General features: G+C 36.0%; 1 protein-coding gene across 2 annotated transcripts in view; it reads right to left on the bottom strand.

Annotated features, from left to right (window-relative positions):
- The window catches only part of LOC115241366 (neural cell adhesion molecule 2-like), a 204,214-nt gene that overhangs the window by 19,458 nt on the left and 161,633 nt on the right, over window positions 1-23,123 (bottom strand). For both annotated transcript variants that reach the window (XM_029817087.1, XM_029817088.1), the window contains 2 exons: window positions 21,921-22,031; window positions 19,687-19,890 (listed from right to left, as the gene is read on the bottom strand). In XM_029817087.1, the coding sequence (XP_029672947.1) occupies window positions 19,687-19,890; window positions 21,921-22,031 (315 nt within the window). The remainder of the gene's footprint in view (window positions 1-19,686; window positions 19,891-21,920; window positions 22,032-23,123) is intronic.

The following is a 23,123-nucleotide window of genomic DNA, read 5'->3' as shown; positions in this document are numbered from 1 at the left end:
TTATAGTCAGATCGATACCTTTAATATTTAATCCTCTTTCCTCATCTTTCCAGTTACTATTTAAAATTATTATAGTTTTACTATCCGTTGCATATCTCGTGGAATAAAAATATTAAATGTGTATGTATTTCAGAAATCTTTAGAAGTTTTAAAAGTTACGGCGATATTGGCTCCTGAGGATGGAGATATATCGAATGGAATGGATTATTCCTATCGCATTCGATATCGAATAAGCGCAAGTATCGGCAGAAGTTTAAGTTAAATATCCGTTACTCTATGTATTCACGCGCGAAACGTCGCGCTCCGTCCTCTGAATTTTCCAGTCGATGCGTGAAGAAACATTTTCACCCTGAGTGCGTTGAACCCGGGAGAAAATTGCGGATCCATTGCGTTGCACTTGGCTATACTCACGTAGGTTGCACGCGACGTGACTGAGAATTTATAGACGCGCGAGTAAGGCGATCGTCGATAACAGCACAAAGTGACCATGAACGATGGTTTTGCGAACGTCGTAAGCGCCGTGCAAATTGATAATGGTGAGTGTTGCTGGCTTACAAACCGTCGGTGGGAGAGGAGGAGGAGGAGGAGGAGGAGGAGAAAGCCTTAGTTATGGTATTTATAGGACCGCACACATACATTACGGAAGTTCGATAATTTACAGAGCGATATAGACGGCGATAAGCGTCGCAAGTTGTATGGACCAAAAATATCTGTACGGAAACTATCTATCTTCGTCGTTCTTTTCAAGCAATTTACGCGCATCCATTTACGGATCGCGGTAATTATTAGCGGGAATGACGTACCCGGACGTGACGTCAAACTGGGTGGTTTTGAATAATATCAATCGGAGTAACAGACGTGTATTCGCTCCGTAATGACAGTTATTAATTAAAAAGAGTGGTCTTGCATTTTTGCTCACCATTTCTCTTCTGCCCGATTCCGACTATCCGATATGATGAGTATAATAAAATTAATTAAAGCCGACTCCTATCTTTCTGCCCTCGGCGAAATCCTCGCCGATATTATTCTGCTATGCAGTTTTGCTTCCACTCAATAATTCAAGATCGATTACAAAATTATGGCGCGTGCATACGCTCCATATAACTCAATCGGTCGTAATTTCAGTTTTATCGTGAATTTATTGACGGATAAAGCGCACATCGTGGGATAAAACGAGGATTTTGCTGGTATTTTGGAAAATCGTATCTTATCGGTTTTCGAGAACTAGTATACTATTTCTCGCGCGATATAGCCAATATTCATATTTACAGATATAAGAACCAGAAATAATTTTCAACAAATAAAATAATATTCTGAAGGCTTCATGAAGCAGTCAAATTGGATCTAAAAATATGAGAGACAACGCATATCCCATTTTTCTCAAAATTGAATTATGCAGGTTATCGAAATCTTATCATATAGATTCAGCATTACAGACAGAAACGCAACCAGTCTCGATAACTTGTATGGAACTGGAAGACGCACAAATATTCCACTTCAAACAGAAAATCCCACACAACCATATCTCTTTTCTTCCTGAGAACTCTGGCTTATTGGATATATAGAGTTTCTAAACTTTTCGATTCAATCAAATAGTGATTTTTATCATAACTGAAGGATAAGAAAGATTGTATATATATTCAACACGCAGCGTAGCCCATATTTAGTCGCAGTTATTCTTTTAAAGTAATAAAACAGAAAAGGATTTATTCAAAAATCTCAATTAAATAAGTATTTAAATTTCATATTTTTATATAACTCGTGTATGTATGTGTAAGATTAACCTTTTATGGATGACAATATTTTGTTCATGTGAATAATTCCGTCGAACAAATGTGAGACCGTCCCCGTAATTTGGTCACCTTGAGAGAAAAAGAGAGAGAGAGAGAAAGAGAAAGAGAGAGAGAGAGAGAGAGAGAGAGAAACGACACCTTCATTCTAAGAGAAAGAAACTCGCTTAATTGTGCCGCGACCGTGCCTAGACAGCCTGATTGCCGGAGTAATATTTCAGGCATTCTAACCCGTCGCCACTGGCAATAAGGCCGCCTTGGCCCCGACATTGCCGCCACCGCCGCCGCCACCGCCGTCGCGGCTGCCGTTACCACCACCTTCCCCAATTTCCACCCCCTGAGTTACGGTTCGGGACTAATTTACATGACTTGCACCGAACTAATTCGAGCGGCGGTCGATAGCGCCGACTAAAGGGGTTAAAACGACGTTTACTTTATTACGTAATCACGGGGAAACCTAATATTGACAAAGGCGCGATGGGGTGGTTTGACGGCGGCGGCGGCGGTGCAGTGGTTCGAGGACGCCTTACCGATCTCGCTCGCTCCGCTTCAAAGAGCGTGGCTACCGTCCTCGTTGTGATGCCGCGAGTCTTTGCGCCGCAGTTTATTACTTACGATTTGCAATTCCATCGGTGTTTGAGTTTACGGATTGAGATTTATGGACTCACGCAATCGGGTGGAGCGAGACGAGACAAGGTGACTCGAGCGAGTCGGCTCGGGTCATACGCGCGTGCTGGCTACGTCAAGATACGAGGAGAGTCTCGTTTGCATCTTAATCAAACGACAGTTTCATTAGCGATAAGTCTCCGGTATTGCCGACTTAATTAATGCGAATATAATGTCATCGCGACGTTTAACCCTTTAAAATGTGACCTTACGTCATAGCGTCATCGTCTTTCCGATCATCCTCATGGGGTACATTCATTGGCCATCGGGATAATCCGCCTACACTTATCGACCACCATACCATATACATACTGTACACCGACAGGCAAGTTTACGAGCTCCTGATCGGATTAATCTTTGCCAATCTCCCGTTATTAAGTGGCATCGAGAAAATTAGGAAAATGATAGATTTATCTTCTTTAAATAGAATGATTGATCGATGTAACAGATTTCTCAAAATAATCTATAATCGTTATAATTGTGTTTTAATTTTTGATTTATTAAATTCTATTTTGATTTATTAAATTCCAATTTCTAAGTAATAGTCTTTATCTATGCTATCGGATACTATATAATAAAGAGAGAGTGCATTATTTAATTCGTACTTTATTTCAACTATCTTTCAAAAGCATATTCATATCAATATAACAAATTTAAAATAAGCAAAAGGCAAACGTTAGACGGCTCTCTCTAAATAGATCTTCATTTCCATAATTAATTTATATTAATTCTAATTATATTAAATTTACACCATAATAATTGTTTCAAAGCTTTGCTCTAAATTCAGCATACGTACATTACAAAGTCATATACATGAATATCTGTCTTCACAAAGGGGATACTGAAGTGTACGTGTCTTAAGCAGATTAACCTGCAGTACGAAATTGTGTGTACTTTCCCTCTCTCCGTATCTCACAATGTATTTTCGCTTATTCAATAATAATATTGATAATAATATTAACAAACAGATATATCGGCGGACAGGTGTGGATTCAGGGCAGCTTTATCCCCGATGTACACGCATACACAGGAGAGTTACAAATCATATCAACATGTTGGCGGATATTAGTGGATTTAGCTGTCACTTCGCAAAATTCTAGATATTGCTTCGCTATGCAATCTGCTTATAACGGCAGGTAATCATCATGTAGCACATGCCAATCGTCGCCGAATTGCGTATATGCCATTCGATATCATTAAAGATGCGCTATTAAAGCAAATCTGGTTACTGATATAGGTGTTTATCTATCCAAATACTCGGTAATATTTGAATATTCAATAGCATTGTTCTATCGAATCTCACAAATAATTACACAGATGAAACCACTAGCGAGTTGTTGAAAATATAATAATGTAAAAAAAAGTTTTATATTTCTTCGATATACAAAAATAAAAATTAACTTCTTATTATTCTTAAATCGATAATTAGATCATCGACGCATAAAATATTTAATATGCATTATATCTATTGGCTAACATCGAGTTTATCGAATTCTTATCTCTTTTTACAAAACAAAACAGAGATCGATATAAATTTTTTTTATATGAATTTTAACTGAGTACAAGATTATATTACAATTTAGATTTAATTTCTCGATTTTACACATATGATGTACATATAAATGTTTCGTGATTAATTTTTTAAAATGATTTAGACGTACACTCTGGACAGATGCGAATCTGTGTAGAGAGTAAACGAAGAATAAAATTATAATTTCAACAACAATGCGTATATTTATAGTGCACGTGCCCTATCTCTCGGCTCCTCTACGCAGATGCTTTATCTTTACTCGTAAAGTTTATCTAGCAAGCCACGGAAATCGGTACATGCGCTGCTTGTCGTTATTGTTCCCAGGCTACGTCATTGCGGATACCATAAATGCTGTATCGCGCGTACATCGGCAAGAAAATTTGCTCCACGCAAGCGGTTGTATCACACTGACACTCCGTGGCATTTCGCATTCAACCCTTTCCCTCGTGTATCGCGTCTCACGGGTACATAGTAGCTCTTGGAAGTCATATCCTCTCTTACTTAAGCCCGGTTCACGCATGCCAGTAGGATATTCGTATCGTATGCGTTCCCCTACATGCCATTCACGTTGAAACAGCCTCTTGAGATCAGTCAACGTATTCAATTCTAATTGATATTGTTATCCCTTTCTCTCTCTCTCTCTCTCTTTCGCATACAAAAACTATAAGATATACGAGCAAAAAACATATTTCAACTAAATTTTTTAATATTAAAAACAATCTGCAATTATGCATATCACATCTTGGAAAGAAGACGCTTGAAAAACAATGAATAATAAGTAAAAAGAAAAAAAAGATTCTTAAATATGCAATAGAATTATATGTATAATGAATGTTAACTGTATTTGTGTATATACATAAAGTATAATAAATCGGAAGATGAAATTGTATTCTTTTATATTCAATTATATAAAAAATGTTTTGCAAAAGGAGAGACAAGAAATTCAATAATTTTTATATAAATGTTAACTATAATCTTTTAAGAAATTCAACATAAACTCTATTGTTTTTAAAGATGCTAAGTATCACGTGCACGCGTTCTTCTCATATTTGAAAAAAAAATATAAAAGATCTATTTTTAATTCCGCATATTTCGCGATGACAATTTCGCGATATAATTTCTTGTAACCTCGTTATCTATTTCTCCGTTACCTTAATTCTCCTCATACACGTACAGTAGTGCGAGAGAAGCATTTCCCTCGGTCGCGCAAAACTAGATCCTCGCAAACTCGTTGACAACTTTTTGCACAGCGCGCACGTCTCGTTCGTGGCATCGGCGACCGAGTGACTTCTCGGCGAATATGCGGGTCGCACGCTGAAACGGCAAATAAGCCCTATTGTCTGCGGTTTTAACTCAATGAGCGACGTAATTTCCGCCGGCCGGAGCGTCATAAATATTCATTAAGAGTTAATTTTAACTCTGTTCTCTCTCTCTCTCTCTCTCTCGCGAACAAGCAACGCGCTTGATCACGCGCGCTTCGCGTAATCCACGAAGATAAACCTGACCGCCGATTATATTCCGGCAGGTGATGAGGTCAAGGGACGTGTAGACGAAACTCGATGTATCGATCAATGTTGGAAAATTGCCTCGGCGGCATCGGTGCTTTTTATAAACGAGATGTGTATAATTAAGAGCTGTACGGATGGACATTGGACGACATTGGAAACAGATCGTGTTCGAAAATGTGCCTTATTGCATAACAAACAGTCGACTCGAAAGCTGACCGAAACTTGACCCGCGTGACACTGGCTTTGTTCGAATGACGTTTCTAGTTACGTTTCAATGAAGAGAGGGTAGACAGGTAGATAAAACCCGAGTTAAACCTTAATTAAGTAATGTTTGTAGCCGCGGTCCTTTATTCTTGCGCAAAATTCTTTTAAAGCACCGAGATAACATGATACAACGCCTCAACTAGTAGTCTGTTAGCGCGTAAAGTAAATCCTTGCGTAAGGAAAGTAATTTGGAGTTTACTCCGGCTTGCAGTCGAACTTTTCCGGGTCCTGGTATAAAAGACGCCGTTCATCTTTCAAACCCGATTACAAACATATAATCTCGCGGTAATACACTTTTAATACGCGATTCACACACACACACACGCATAAAATACGCGAAAATAATATGAGCATGATCGGCGGTTATATCAACTTGAAATTTTTTGAGCGTGGCAAAGTTGCCGGTAAACACTAATAAAAGATAGATATATTCTATTTCCTATTTTCCTTCACGCAAATTTATAAGCATTATTTCTTGGATGCATAAGAGAAGATTTTTGATATTCTATATTTTCTTTTTTTTTTTCAATATCCGGACTATTTTTGATTGAATTTTATTTTTCTAATTTTAGAGAAATCATAAGACTATGTTTATATACATATATACATATATACACATATAGAATAATTCTTTTATTATTTGCAAATTTTTGCTTAGAAAATATAATCAAGAATTAAAATGATTATGAATGAAATATTGTGAGTAAATTTGAGAAATAACATAAATCAACGGTGAAAATGGCCGCAAAGACCGGAGTAGGATGACGCTGGTTTCTCATGGGAGCGCAACTTTAGGGAAAATCACTACGCTATGGACACTGTCAATCTCGAGGCTGACAATGGGTCTCGCGGGTGTCGAATCCCGCATGAAAAAGCACTTACATTTAAGCACCGGCCGCGTAAGGGCGTGAAGCTCCTCAAGACAAAGGGAAATTGGATGAAAGGCGTCGTCGTAGCTGGCGTAGCGGGGAAGATGTTTGAGAGAAGGAAAAAGCGTGGAATGAAAACGGTGTTCGCCGCAAAAAAGATACCGGATCCTTTTCCGTTCTACCCAATTTCCACTCGCGCTTTCTACATGATTCCCACGTAGAGATCAATCCTTAACCCTTATAAACACCGAACAATATAGATTAGTCGAATATTGTATAAGAGAAAAAAACTAGAACCGATACATTGATTTTATTGATAATTATATATTCTAATAGCAAATATTTTATTTTATGATTTGATACAGATATATACATTTTTTCTTTTCTATAAATATATATATTTTTTCGAATAAAGCGGTAAGTTACTTAATATAAGTTACTTCAAATAATTTAAATCAGATATCTATTTTTTTTGTTATATTTCATAATTCTATTTTTAAATAAATATTATTAAGATAATATTGCATACCTTAATTAGAAAAGCATGGCGTAACTTTTAATGATCAAAAATATGTTTATGTTAAAAAGTAAATTCTTTCTTTCGCTCCGCTGCAGTAATATTATTTAAATTTCCTTAAAGTGCAAAAGCTTGTTCTTATATGTTCGTAGTTTTCCTTTCCCGGCGTTAACATATTATTTATGAAATATATATATTCATTTATATTCATTGTAAAAAACACAACCATGATAGAATAAGATACGCCTTATTAATGACTACGAACGATTTCCTGATGGAAAATGGAGAAATGGTAAAATGAAGATCTTTGGATAGGAATATCGAAGCATTGATGGTTTTTAAAGAGAGAGCTATTACAGTTAACCAACATCGGCGAATGGGAGTGTGACCGAATAAGACGAGATGAATGGTGATAAAGTCAGCGTTTGCTGATTGGATCTCTTTCTATATTGACCGCTCTTTTATTGCTTCGTACTTCAACGCGAGAGAAATATCGTATTCTCCCAAGAGAGGTACCGGCGAAAATTTAAGGCTTTCGGATGAGATATGAAGATACCAATAAAATTTGAAACAAAATCCGACATGATACGCATTTCCCTCACGCGAGTACCAAAAAGATAGTTCCCAAATTTCACAGTACATGCAATTTTTATCGAAAGGAACGAGAGATTTCAGACAACTGAGAAATTTTCACTGAGAATTTTCAAGCTTCTTGCTCACTCGCAGCTCATATGTACTGACGGATGTCGCGATGAATTAAGTTAAATTGGTTCGCATTTGCAAACTATGATGGCCTAGCTCGGCAATGTGCATTAAAGTTTTCTCGCGGCGTTTGTCGCGGGAAGCCTGTCGGTTACACTCTGTTCTCCCGGGACATCCACAGGATTCTATATATTCTAACGTCATTCTGTTCATTCTTCCCTCTCCCCTCCAGTCCTTAGCGAAGTATCTTTTTAGTAGCAATTGCGACGTCTGTATGTGTATGTCTACATATGCACTTATATATTTATATATACTTATATTTATTTATTTACTTATTTGCGAGTAAACGAGAAATCTTGCATATATAGATGCGTGACATGCGTGCGCTCATATGTATACGAGAAAGAGGATATTACGCGTGCGTTTTAATGTGCGTGTGTACTGCTTGTCGTACTCGCGCACGCTAATGGTTATCGATTTCCAAGGGCGCCATATCGTTCCTCGACAGAATGTCTGGCGATGAACAAGGACGGCTTGCGTCGCATATAACGAGGCCGTTCATTAATCCGCAATTCCAACGGCTCGGGATTTGTCGCGCATATTATTGTATAACAAGCGGGCGTACCGTGTCGTGTGCGTGTATGCGAGCGCATGCGATTGTAGGATTGCATTGCGAGTATACCGAGACCTTCCATCGCGAGAAAGACCTCGTTTTGCCCTAGATCGAGATAAATACATGATTTATGTCGCGAATGTCGACCCCGCAATAAAATGTTCAAAGTAAAAAAGATTAAATTATGTAACTCTACAAGCAACCTTTCTCCGAAAGTGAACGTTTGCCTTAAACGACAGTCAAAGTAGAAAAGTTTTCTGCTTCATCCTCTTCACTTTGGGAGATCATATGGAATGAATCATTCAAGGGAAACATGTATTTCGTTCTGAGAGACTCGGATAGCTTGACAGCAGCCTCTTGCTATGACGAAGCCATTCATAGGAAGTGTTCAAGTATCTTGACTTTGTCGAGGGTAACTATGCTATCCCTAAATGCAAACAAGAAACTACGAAAACGCTCCGCAAACTCTAAGGAGAAACAGTTTCGTGAGCCCAATTAACATTAATGTGTGGACTCACAAATACTCGCAACTTATCTTATGACTAACTTGTTACCCATAGAAAAAATCATGGAAAGTGCAAATTCAGATTTATGTATGTTTTATGTTTACGAATATTTATAAGAAGAGACCATCATATATAATATACATGTATATATATATATATTTTTTTTTTGGAAAATGTAACGCGAAAAATACGTTAATCCAAAAAATTTATAAAAATATATTTACTTTATAAAAATACATTTCAGTTACAGAGGTTGATAAGATGAAATTTTGCATTTTAAATTAAGATCAATTAAGACTGTTATACACAGTAGGCTTAATAAAGTTATAACGTCGTTTTATATGATTTGTGTAAAATACAGAACACCTTTAACTTTATACATTCAAATATAGGCGTTGATATGTAAGCGAGCAGAGAAAATACAATGGTATGTGGCAACGAGGTGGCTCAGCGGCAAAATGATCGTCAGTGCTGAATTACGTTTGTGTCACAATGTGACGTGTTTAAATCATGGCCATTTCAACTGGCACTAAGGAAGTTGGCGTTACACGCAACATAGAGCGCAAATTGAGTTTAAAAATGGCGCAGGTCGTAATAGCTTCAATTGCGATGTCCGTCCGTTTCTGATGCTTTTCAAGAAATTGCGGTAAAATACGCCACGCCACATAGCGCTGTATAGCGCCGTAATGAGAACACCCGAGTGCTTTTCTTTCAACATTAATATGATGCACACGTATGTTTTTACGCGGGAGGAGCTTACTTTTGCATCGCAAGTGAGACGCCTTTACCGAAATGAAACTTTTCTCATGCATCCTTTATCCTCAAGGTATTGTATATATGTTACATATATCGCAAGTAATCTCGATTCTCTACTGATACACCGAGATGAATGAAAAACAATGTTGAAATCGAAAATTCAATTGTTTGTGAAATCGAAACGAGGCGCAGACTGTTCTCGATATATGTTATGTAAATAACGATAATTGATATTAATTCCGGATTTCATTTTCACCAATTAATTGACTATCGATCGATCACGTTATAATTTTTTGACCTGATTATTGCATAATGCATATTTAATAAAATTCTTACGAATTCGTGGAATAATTTCAGGAACGATGTGAAGAACTGTTATTAATATACTAGTTGAAATTACTTTTGGCGAGCTTCTGGATTCCGATAGAAGCAATGATAGGGTTCCTATTGTCCGAAACTGCTAGGATATTTTCATTCTCATTCCGTTGTTTTGCTTTTGCCTTTTTATATATTATATGTATATATAAAGTTTTATTTGGCTTATTCTACAAAATAATTCAAGAATTGACCGCAACATTTTTAGATATATAGTTTCAAAAGTGCAGTTTTTAGGTCAATATTATTTTTGCTTAATCTACAAACTTAATAAGTATCATTAAAATTGGCACAGAGAGAGACAGGTTTTACCATCTTTAAACATCTTTAAACAACTATTTTAACCCTCCGTTAGAGTCGTAATATTTTTCACCCCAAGTATTAGGATGGATAAAAAGACTAAAATGTTAATAATATGGCTTAAAATAAATTGAGTGACAAAAATAATTTCTATTTTTAAACATATTTTATTTTAATTTGTCTTCACATATTCATACATCATTCTTTTAATTTTATACATCAGTTATAACATGTATCTATTAGATATTGCGACTAACGGAGAGTTAAAAAAGCATTTCAAGTTTTTACAAGATTAATTATTATCAGATAATAAAAGGAGAATTTAATATAATTAATCTTAATACATCAAAAAACTGTAATTTAAATTATTTTAATTAGCAGAGACAATTTGAACGATATAATGAATATGTCAACTCTTATAAATTCAAAGTAATTAAATTGCAATAATCTCAAGAATTAATATTATGAATCGATATTATTTTCGAAAATTTATTAACGATGCTTGAATCATTCTTGAATCATTCTGTAGAGGTTGTTCGCGGGAGATGGCAACCGATTCTAGACCTTCCGCTGCCCGAGGCTGCGCTCTTTCCCGTTTCTGCCTTTTCTTCTCTATTTCTCTTTCTCTCTCTTTTTCTCTTTTTCTCTTCTTGCTCAAACTACTCTCTCGGCAGCATTTTCGTCGTTGAAAATTCAGGCCAGCCGCGAGCGAACGCGGAGCGTCTCCTATTCAGCGACCATGCGCCTATTCAGCTCGAGTGGAAGAAGGAAGGTTGCCGCATTTCACCGTAGATTATCGCGGCTCGTTCCACGGGAAACGCAAACACACAGCCACGGTGGTTTAGATATTGTTTACTCACGGGGCTGTGTATGGAGGTGTCGTTGATATTGCAAGCCATTCTGCGTGGATTAAGCCGCAATGGAGAAATAAAACGAGGGAACAGCGATATTTGCCATAATTATATATAAAAATAAATACATGAATATATATATTTTCGAGAATTTCTGAAGTATATATATATATTCACACACATACACACTTAAATAAAGAGTATTTTCATATATCTTCTTTGTAATAATTTTTATGAAGCAATTGTGCATCAATACATCAGTGTTTTTACTACCGAAACCTATATTGGTCTTCTACTATACCTATATTGATCTTCTTAATTTTCCTCAAAATTATTATACGTATAATGCATTATCTATGTACGTGGTTATTTAGGCAATTATGATAATAAAGCACTAAATTTTTCGAAGGAAATATTAATTTTCCATTATAATGCTTCTCCCTGAAAATGTTTTCGCCATAACAAACTCCGGATAATAGCGAGCCTCGAATAATCCGCTAATTAAGTTGATTAACAAAAGAGTAAATAGCACCGTGTTTGCGCGATGCATGGCGTATGCGCATTGGTTTTCGATGTAATTAGGCTGTATATAATGTGCTAATGCACAGCCTTTAAAATTTATTCGTTAAACAAAGCATTTCATGTCGCTTGCCAGAGAATTTCAGGAGAAATACGAGTGCGTTTCTTAGCGTATATGATACCGTTGCACGTTCTAGATGGGATTACGTGTTTCATCAAATAATAGAGATGCCTCGATGGATACGATTCCATCGATCACCTAATTATTACGAAATTGCGGAACAGAGAAGATTGTCAATGAGACTGTTGAAACTCTACGATGTCTGCTGCAATAACTACAGTATATGGCTAATAACTGTTGCTGCCCAAGCATATGCATTTATCAAACTTGACATGCTCTTCTCGTTATACAGGCTCTTCCATAAGTCATACATTTTTTACGAATCACAAAAAACGAGTAGCTAAAGAAACTGACATTTATTTCAATATCGAAAAATCAAGAGTTATATATGACTTTGGTATAAATTAAATTTTAGAAGATAGATTATAAAGAGAGAGACAGAACAACACTTCACATTTTAATTATTTTGCAACTAGCGTTAACTTAAGAAGGCACTTTCAAGCTTTTATATTTTTCTTATACTTAAAAAAAAAATGTAATATAAAAATAATTTTATACTAGTTATTTCATATAGTCTTTCCAAAAAATATATAAATAAAAGAGTTTCAATTTTTATTCTGAAAAATATATTGCTAAGATTAAGCACACATAAACTTTGGAACAATCTGTATAGTCGATTAGAGTTCTCATCGAAGCGCGAAGTAATTGTCCCGTCATCGTTCCGGAACCTGATCGGCAACAGAGCGGAAGAGGCCTTAAATCTTGCAAGATTACCATATTCCTCGATGCTGTATATGCGGCTGTACGGCGTAATCATTAATTCGTTTTTGAAGGTGCATTTGACTCACCGGCCTCACACCACGAGTTGCATAAATGCTATTTATTTCGACATCTCGGAAACGAGCAGAATTTATTAGTTTATAAAGGATTACAAATTTTTTCGCTAGTCTGTCTTTGAAAGAGATATCTATTTCGAAATCTCCACCTAAATAAACTTGAGTAAACGCGGTAACACGACAGATGTGAAATGTGGCAGATTGAATGAGATTTTTAATTAAAAATTTGCTTTTGTTCACCCACATTTAACTTGGTTTGTTGATTGTTCTAAACGTCAGGAAACGGTTACTCTCCATCTCTCTCTTTCTTTCTCTTTCTCTCTTAACTTTGAGTACTCAACTTTGATCCATTTCATTGTCTGGTTTCATCAACGTTTCTAGACATTGAAAACGCTGCATATTTTTGTATCTCTTGGCTGAGTAATAAAGTAATAATAATTTCGAAATATAAATAATAATATAGATTATAGATAAATATATTGCGATACATATACAAATATCCATTTATTTGTAAGATTTTTAATTAAAATCTTGCTTATTTAATTATTTTCAAATTTAAATCTCTTAATTATTCCGATCAACACAAGATGGCTATCATTCTTTTACGTTTTTACTTTTGATCTGTTTTACTCTCTGACTCTATTGATTCAAATAGATATTGCATATCCATGCAATCTCACACAGTAAAAAAGAAATAGAAACAAATCTAGATATTGCATATCGACATTCAATATTGAAAAGTATGCTAGAATTATCGAAAAAAATTTTGGAAAGAGACGCGAATATCTCGTGGGATTCTGGCGGATTGAATTGCAAAGCGAATGAAAACCAAACCCCGCGGAAGGAGTCGTTGATGAGAGCCAGCGACGTGCGTTTTCCACTGCGTTTCCGCACACACGTGCGCGAAATCGCGGGATGGTACGCGAGAGCGCAATAGCATCTTTCGCGGAGGCGAGTAAGATCTATCGAGATTTTCCGGGAGGAAGAAGGATAATTGCGCGCGAAATGCTTCTCGCTTTTGAGAAGCGAACGCGAAGAAGGCGTACTTCTCACAGAGAGACGAGTAATTGATCGGCAGATTCAATTTCGCGCGGATAATGAAACGTCGCCGAAGGAAGAGCATGCCGGGGTAACGATCGTTTTGATTCCCTTCAACGCCGTGGTTGCAAATTGTCAAAGTGCAAAGCAATGCACGCCAAGTCTTGAGGGAAATGTAAAAGACACTCTGCTATGGAAAGTCGTTGAGTGCATTAGAGAGGTAAATTGTTGACTTATCACAAATTGTGAATTAGTTGAGTTGAATTTATTGACTCTAGTATATCAAATACATTCATCGTTCTTTTACCTAAATGAATTAAAATTGATTCATTCAGTTGATAATGTTTGTTCTGATTAAATTCTAAAAATAAATTCAAAATATTTATAAATTCCAAATTCTATAATAATTCTAAAAATATCTCTCTCTTTAATTCGGTTTTTTAAATTAAAATCTCGGTAAGAATAGTAATTTTTAAATTAAAAATAAAAAGCTTTTGAACTTTAAAGATGCAAATATAGATAATACAATTTTTTTTTAGTTAGCAGATTTTACTGCGTCGAGAGAGAATTGTAACTCGAAATTATATTTTATAAATTCTTAATAATAAATATAATGAAATGATAAAAATTCCTTTTCTCTTGAAAAAAAGATTATCTTTCTATAATAAAAAAAAAAAAAAATTAATCTCAAATAAATTAAAGAATCCGCCAGATTAAAATTAAACTTATAGTAAAATGGCATCTCATATGTCAAAGACTTATTCTTTTAAAAGCTTCTTTATTTTTTCAGCGTGTATTATATAAATAACACAAGAATTCTTAATTTTTGCCAAATTTGTCGTGAATTAATAATCAATCATTCTTATGATTACAATATTCACTTCCATTATTTACACTTCTGCTAATCGCTCATTAGTCCTTTATTGTCTTGCAAGGATATTTGTCGGGCTCTTCTGACGTCTGAGTGGCTAGGGTAATAGCCCGTACAAAAGAGAAAGAGAGAGAGAGAGAGAGATAAAGAAAGAGAGAGAAGAGAGAAAGATAGACAGCTCGGTATTCACGGGATGCGTCTAATAGGTATTGTCAAGTCAGCGCGCTAGCGAGTCGACAAATGACTTCTGTATTCTGTCAGCGAAATGAATAACGTGGCGCTCGCCGTTACATATGGCGCGTGCGAACACTTGCCAAGATCAACCGAAAAAGATGATCCGCACACTAACGCTCCACGCCGCTCTCGGCATATTGAAAGGGGCTGCGCGCTTTTACGTGAAAGGGAGATATATTACACGGGAAATCCGCATTACCGAGCGCCGCATATCGAGCGCAAAAGTTGCCATCGTCAAAGGACCGTTGCGAGCGACCAGCACGTGGTATCCGGGCTGAAGAGAACATTCTCTCTCTCCTCTGCTGTCACCCCAGCTTCCCTTAACCGTCCCAGAGAACGCATCGTATCTAATATTCGATCATTTTGGATCATTACGAGAGAGAGAGAGAGAGAGAGAGAGAGAGAGAGAGATGTGACATGTATTAATATATATAAATTAATATATATAAAATATTGACATTTTCGAGGAAAAATGTACTCTCTAAATTAATTGAAAACTTTCTATTAATGAAAGGAAATATGCCAATTAAAAAAATCAATATAACCATACATAATTAACAATAAAATCTTTTGTGCATGTTCCGTCTTCATCAAATTATTCTTTTAGAAATATCTGAAAAGCGAAAGAGTATAAATACAAAATTATTTAAAACGAGAAAAGTTCTTAGATTTGCGTTTCTCCTTTTGTCTCTCAAGGGCCGATTCCGAGCTCACTACTTATATAATATACTTTTTATTTTTAAGCACGTAATAAGCCTTTTCTACATTTTTTGCGATGAACGTTACGTTTTCTGTTAAATAGATCGTTTAAAAGAAAAAAAGGGAGGAATTCAAATCAGTTTGGAATTGCGACAAACGTTCCCCGTTCCGTATTATCCTCGCTCTCAAATCGTTCTCGGGCAGTCGTCGCGTAACAATACCTGATAAAAATCGATTTAACTGAGAACAACGGCATTGCTCCAATCCAATTCGCGTATGCTAATGGGATCTAATCCTCTTGTCTTTCTCGCCCAATGTAAAATCGTCCGATAATTTCACGTTATCTCCAATAATGTGCTATTACGTAGCGTCGCGTGTTTAACCGATTTCATTCCGAATGACTTTCACACCGCGATGTCGCCTGCAACCTTTGTTGAAAGTAATCATGAATCGATCTAGAAAAATATTACAGTACTTCTTTTTCGTTTCATCAAAATAAAATTGCAAAATATATTTTTTTGCATATCTATATTTTGTCGCTTTTTTATCCTAATTTATACTTTCGCGCATTAAATAAATATATCAATGACCAATTATCACTCTACTTTTTCATTAAATTCCACTTTCCATTTTAATAATTTTTTCAAATGTAATTTATACTGTGCTATTAACAAGAAAATTGTAATATTGTAATTGTAATATGTTGTAATTATTTATGCGACTAATATCATAACGCGTCTCGAAAATATCGCGCAAGTGTTACTTTTGTCGGTTAAAAATTTTTAAAAATCGTATAAATTTATAAAGAATTTTTAGAATCTTATTTGTACGCGTATGGCAAACGTATACGAAATTTTCTTCTCTCGAAAGTTTGCGAGAAAATCAATTAGCCAGCAAAACAATCGCGTATGTGCACATTTAATTACGTCCGAAAGCGAATAAAAGTTTCTCTTATTACATTCGAATTAAAGCCAGTTCGAGTTGGAGCCAGTAGAGCATGTTTCCATTATGTTCCGTCCATTACTTTTAAATCGTGACCGAACTTTTCTCTGTGTGTTTTTTAATGAAGATTTTCTTGGATGTTTTTACTGTACGCCACCGTCAATATAGGAAGAATTTCACAAATGTTTGGTGTGTTTGCTTCTTCATTGATTTTATGATTAAAATATATTTCATGCAAACTATGTTTCCCTGTAAACGATATATTTATTCATTTCTAATATTTTTGATTGTCATACTTCATGGTCTTTTTTGAAAACATTCTCTTCATCATACATATAATAATTATAATTGTACAGTACAATAATTAGCTTATATTTTTTGTGTTTTTCTTTATGCATATAATTACGTATCTAGATATCTTATTATATAAAAAATATAGAAAATGAGATGTTCACATTCATAGTATTTTTATTTTCTTAGAGTTGTTTTTAGATCATATTATTGGATGGCATCAATCAATTCCTAAATTTATTTAGGAGAATCAGTTTGAAAGCAATAATGACCATAAATTTTGGAAATTGAAACTTGATACATGTGGTATAAGCGTACATTTATATAAACAAACACAATTTCATACAATTAATATAATGTGATATTATTTAGATATTATTTTGTTTGTACATATTAATATTTCGAAAATAGTATACAAAATTGTTACATTACTCAGAGGGTTTCAATTTCCGGTCGTATGTTTGTTTTCAAAATGGTCGATTCGAATGGTAAAGCGTTTACAGGAAAACGCATTTTAGAGGATTTCAAAGTTATCTCATTCTCGTTATACGACGATTCTGTCATTCCGTATCCTGGGGAAGAACCATTTCGGCGTCTCTCCTCCCCCCGTAAAACGCGATAGGACGAGAAGAGATTTCGCGATAATCTACCTTCTTCAACGCGGTGGCTCGCGAAGAGTCGACGAAAGTAGAGCCGTACGTGACGTTCGCCTTTATCTCTGCCCCCGCAGAAAAAGGAAATAACGCAGTCGGAATTTGCCGCTAGCATCGCTGCCGCTGCTATCGGGAATATTTTAAATCACGTCCGGGATAATCGAATTCCACGCCGAGAAGACGCACTACGTTCGCCCGGACGTTATTCACACTTTAACGGCGGATTCGCACCCTTGTCCCCAGCATTCTCACTCTCACTCCCTCTCTCTCTCTCTCTCTCTCTCTCTTTCCTTTCTCTTCTTTTTTTTTTCTTTAGCGCGCCATTCACGCATCGCTGCTACGGGCGAACCTCCGATCTCGTAAAGAATGCAAAGGTTCCTCTAGGGAGGAGACTGGAGTGCGTCCTCTGGACCGTAACGCCCGTAAATTGCGCCGTCCATCCTGATTCCATGCTGCGGCGAGAAACACGCGATCATCTCATCTCCATCACCAATACATCGCGTTCTGTATTTACTACGTGCCGACATTCTAGCCATAAGACTTATAGAGTCGACAACGCGGCTCGAAGGAATGTCGATATTTGTTGGCTCTCGCCGAGTATACTTTTTTCGTTAAAATAAGTGCAATTTTAAAAGCTAAATTATTAATCGAAAACCTTTTTATTTTTTTATTTTATTTTTATTTTTTACGTTATCGGACAAAGATATTGTCATGGATAAAGAGCAAATTAATCACAGGAAGAAGGGGAGAGAGAAATATATCTTTTTTAACATATAGATTTTCTTTCTCTTACTTGTGCAAACAGCGGGAAATGCTGATTGTTCTAGATCCCCGTGTACTGGAGTTATCCTGTATTAGCGTGGATATTTGACATTGGTATGGATGTCAAACATCTATATCAATACACCAATGGTATTGATCTGGATGTTTGACATTGCTCTGTATGCCTTAGGTATCCATGTTGTAAACGTTATTACGGCGTATCCCGTGGTCCAAAGAAGAGCACATCACCATTTATTTTCTACTGCACCCTATTGACTTTCATCCGCTAAGTATATAGAGCATTCTAAGTTGATATATAATTCGACAATGGTCGCCTTACGGCCAAAATTTGGTATTGCTCTGTACAAATAATAAAAGGGAGATAGAATATAAAATCGAATGAATCTTTTATCAATATTCGGTAGTGCTTTACATTACAACGTTGCACAATTTAAATGCTATGCGCATAAGCTTTCAACGAATTGCATCGCGTGAATAAATAATAAGAAATTAAATTTTACAAATCAAGAATACGAGAATATGAACATTCGACGTATAATGCAAGGCGCGCGAGCATTGTGTTACCGAATAGATTCTTGAATCGAATATAATCTTCTAAAGAACGGACAGAGCGCGAGAGAATGAGAAATCACTATTTTATGATTCGAATACGTATTAAAGCTCGGACGGATCCATATCCTCTCAACGCGGGCCGACGAACTCTGGCCAAGAGCGGTCGAATATCTCATCCCTCTATATCGACGAGTTCTCGCGTTCAGCCCTCTCCCTTCCTCTTTCCTTCCTTTTGAAAGTTCACTCATCGTCGGCTCGCACAAATGGATCTAGAAAAATGGCCATCGGATTTTCTATTATCCCGATAAACATCTCACCGATGATTCGAACGGTTTGTCAATAGCACGATGGATATAATACAGTCGAGATGTTCGACGAATCCTCTTTCGTAGGAAGTGAAAGGCAAATGCAATATCACCCAGAGCGTCCCGGATTACATGTCCCTCAAGCACACGCTCAGTTTCTATCCTATTACCGGATCGCAAGAGAATTCAGCTATCTAAGTTCACATATCTTTGTCATTGTCAGATATAAGACGATTAGTGCCAATAGAAAGCATTTGGAAATTGTGCCATGAACGTTGGCTCATTATATTACGCCGCGTAGATCCTTCATATATCCTGATGAGAAATCCACCAGGTGATATATTCATGAATATTCTGCAGAGAATTTTCATTTTAATCATACGATTTAACTGTTCATTACATTTTTATCATACGATTTAACGTCATTATTATCGTATTGCTTAGGTGATTGCGCATCACAGTTATCATATTTCGCGGAAATTAAAAACGTCGATATATATAAAACGTGTCCCGCGGCGCGTATTCATCGACGGCCGCGGACGAGCGAGTCGAGAGGGCGAATTTTTATGGCAGAAGAGATATATGGATACTTACAATTCATGTCCACGCGGACCGACGACGACAGCGGGATCGACCTATTGTTATTCGTGGCGTTGCAAGTCAGCACCGTGTGGACGTCGTCCCGGCTCAAATTTTGTATAACGATCTCGCTGCGTGTCACGCCGTTGCGCAATATCGTAATCCGGTTGGTGACGAATTTGTCGTTGCGATACCAGGACACCGTCGGGGCCGGCTTACCTACGGAAATACATCAATTTCGTTTCAGCTCGCTGCGTGTCAGCTAGGCGGAAAAATTATCGCACCCGGTATCGACGAAACGCGACGCTTCGCGGAGGTCTTTTCAGTGCGGATGCGCGCGTATAGAGATGCTCGAGTTTTAACAGAATTTATCGGTATCTCTATTCGCTCGATAAACTCACAACTATTGCGAGATACCGCTGTGGATTTAATGGTACAAGTATCGGAGTCACTCGCAATTCTTGTTCAAAAGCACGAAATAATAAAATGTAATAATTATGGCATATAATTACAAATTTCACACTGTTTTTAGTGTAGCAAATGAAAACAACTTTTTTTAACGTATTTTGAGTCGCTAAATCCAAATCCGCAAGGCAAAATGGCTTATCATATCAGGTTTTCGAGAAAAGTAGGATTAAAACCTCAAAAAAAAAAAATGCGTTTTTTACCATTTTTGAAAATTCGTAGCAGACAAACCCGATGCAAAAGACTTCAGGCAGGGCTCAAATAAAAGCTTAAACATTGTACTTTAATATAAAAATATCAAATCTTTTACCGCAGGTACCATCAAATCTCAAGCGCGCTTTGTTTTTAGGTGTAGTTCGAATGAAAAACCGTTGCAAACAGTAAAAATTTTAATCATGGATTTAATATACGAGATTTAAACTGAGTAAAATTATTTATTCACAGTTAAAAATAAAAAATTGTAATTTTTTAACAAGTGAAAAAAAAATGTTTTTAGTGCGATTAAGCACTTTTAATCTCGTATATTGAATCTATGATTAAAATTTTTATTATTTGCAACAGTTTTGCAATCGGATTGCATGGGACAATCGTTCTACTTGATTCATTCCCATTTTTCTCGAAAACTTGACGTGATAGAAATTTTTTGATGGCAAATTCGTGCTCAGCGTTTAATATTATTCTAGAAACAATGTTCAAATGCTTTTGTACAAAACCTTGCAAACTAGTGTTATTATAAAGAGTTAACATGAAATATGAAATTAATTTTTCATTAAAGAAGAGTACAAATAGTGCTGTTTAACAATCAGCTGCATTATCTGCGATCACAATATTCGCGAATTATATTCTTAACCATTTGCATTATTGTGTGATACGTCCAAATAATTACTTATTACAATATAATTAATAAGAAAGTATACTTATCATATAATAAGTATAGAATAAATTAACAAAGATTAATGCAAACATTTAATATTATGAAATTATTGCAGTGTTCATCGATTGATTAATGTATAACATATAAAATTGTTTTGCATTTTAAAATATTGATAACTTTTGCTTAGAGAAGATAGGTATTATCCATAATATATGTCTCAAAAAGATAATTTATTTATATTTTACCATTTTATATATAATTTCGGGATTATGAAACTGTTTACATATTTTTTAGAAATCTGCAAAACAGAAATTATTAACATTATAAAGTGCATAAAGACTTTATAACAACCCTATGAAATTATTTTCATAATACTCATCGCTATGGACATCGTGTTCAACGTCATATGCAATATAAACACGCCGATTATTTATTCAAATAACAATGTTTTGCACTGTACGCAAATATTTACTTCATATGATATAATTTACAATGTAATTAATGGTTATCATTTACATAAGAAATTAATAGATGTTAATGCATGTGATTAATATGTATTATACTCATAATGTACGTATATAGATATTTCAAGTCTCGTAAATCAATTAACATGTATACATAATTGACGCCCCAGTATGATTAAAGGTAAGGTCAAAGGTAATAGTAATAATTATTAAAACGTTATTATATATAGCGCGTTGAAATAAAAACTTAGTCTTTTACAGAAATAGAACATTGTTTAGGAAACAAAGACTCTGAATCATTCTCGTGTCGACAATACGCTCTCAATATCGATCACAGAACACAAACGAAACTCGTATTATGGGATACAAAAACTCATGCAGCTTTTCGAGATTGAGAAAAGCGTTGCCGCTATACACTATGCACACTTAGTTTTTACGATACTCACCGCCATGGACGTCACAGGAGAGTCGTAGAGTGTCGTCCTCCAAATACGGCCCGACCGTCGAGACCCTATCGTTCCCGTTCTCGTCGATGATCGCGATCACATGCGGTGGTACTGGAAATCAACAGAAACGTCGATATAGTTATCGTCGAAGAATATTCATGAGCGTGCGAGAGGCTTTTCTGGTCGCGCGACTCTGACGCGAGGCGCGGCCGCGGGTGTCCCGGGCTCGCGACGCGGTAGAAGCTGCACGGGACAGGCACGTCACACGAAAAGTCCGATAACACGAAATTGGTATTGGAAGATCGTGCCTGAGATATCGTGACGGCATTAAATTGAAATCTGAAATCGATATCGAGTCGCTTCGAGGTACGTCGCGATGTATTTCTGACGAGCCTATGTATCGAGTGATGCGCCCACGGTACCACCTCTGCCCTCGGAGCCGGTCCGGAAGTCGGGAATTGTTGCGTTATCAAATATTGGACGGACAGACGAACGTAGTTTGCTTGAAAACCGAGGGGGAAACTTAAAATAATAAGGACGGTGCTCCGCACGCGCGGAAAACTCTCGCGCTTTACCGTTTCGTTCGAGGGCGGAATTTACGGAAAAATCAGATTGCAGCGCTCGGTACGCTCGTGTTAGGTTGGTAAGCTACTTGGCAAACGGAATTTCGCGAGCAATGTAATTGGAAAATTACAATCGCAAAAATTATGCCGAAAGATCGCATTCAGAGAGAAACGCCGAAACGTTCTACTTTATTTTCCTTTCCAGCAGTATTTCTCGCCGCATAAAGAATTATTTTGGTTCTGCATTTGGAATGAAGCGGCGTTTTATTTTTATTGCAATCTTCTTTCATGGTATATCAAGAGCGACAGTTAGAAACTATTGAAATCAAAAATAATTTGACGAAAGATAGTCCCTTCAACTTGTATATCAAGTGCATTTTTGCTGTTAGTAAGAAAGAAATTGTATCATATCTCTATCTTGATATAATGTCTTTTATAATTCTATATTTATATGGGTGTGACATTATCAATTTTAAATATTTCAATAGTCCTTTTTTTACATTATAATAAAATATATTTGACTTTAGAGTGCAATTTTACTTATTGTTAGTGCTTTTTTCTATATAAGAATTTTGCATATATATACACATACATATATATATATATATATATATATATATATATATATATATATATATAT

This window comes from Formica exsecta, unplaced genomic scaffold, assembly GCF_003651465.1.
Source record: "Formica exsecta isolate Colony F162 unplaced genomic scaffold, ASM365146v1 scaffold48, whole genome shotgun sequence".
Taxonomy (NCBI): domain Eukaryota; kingdom Metazoa; phylum Arthropoda; class Insecta; order Hymenoptera; family Formicidae; genus Formica; species Formica exsecta.
Note: the sequence above shows the minus strand (reverse complement) of the source record. Positions and strands in the feature narration are given on the sequence as shown.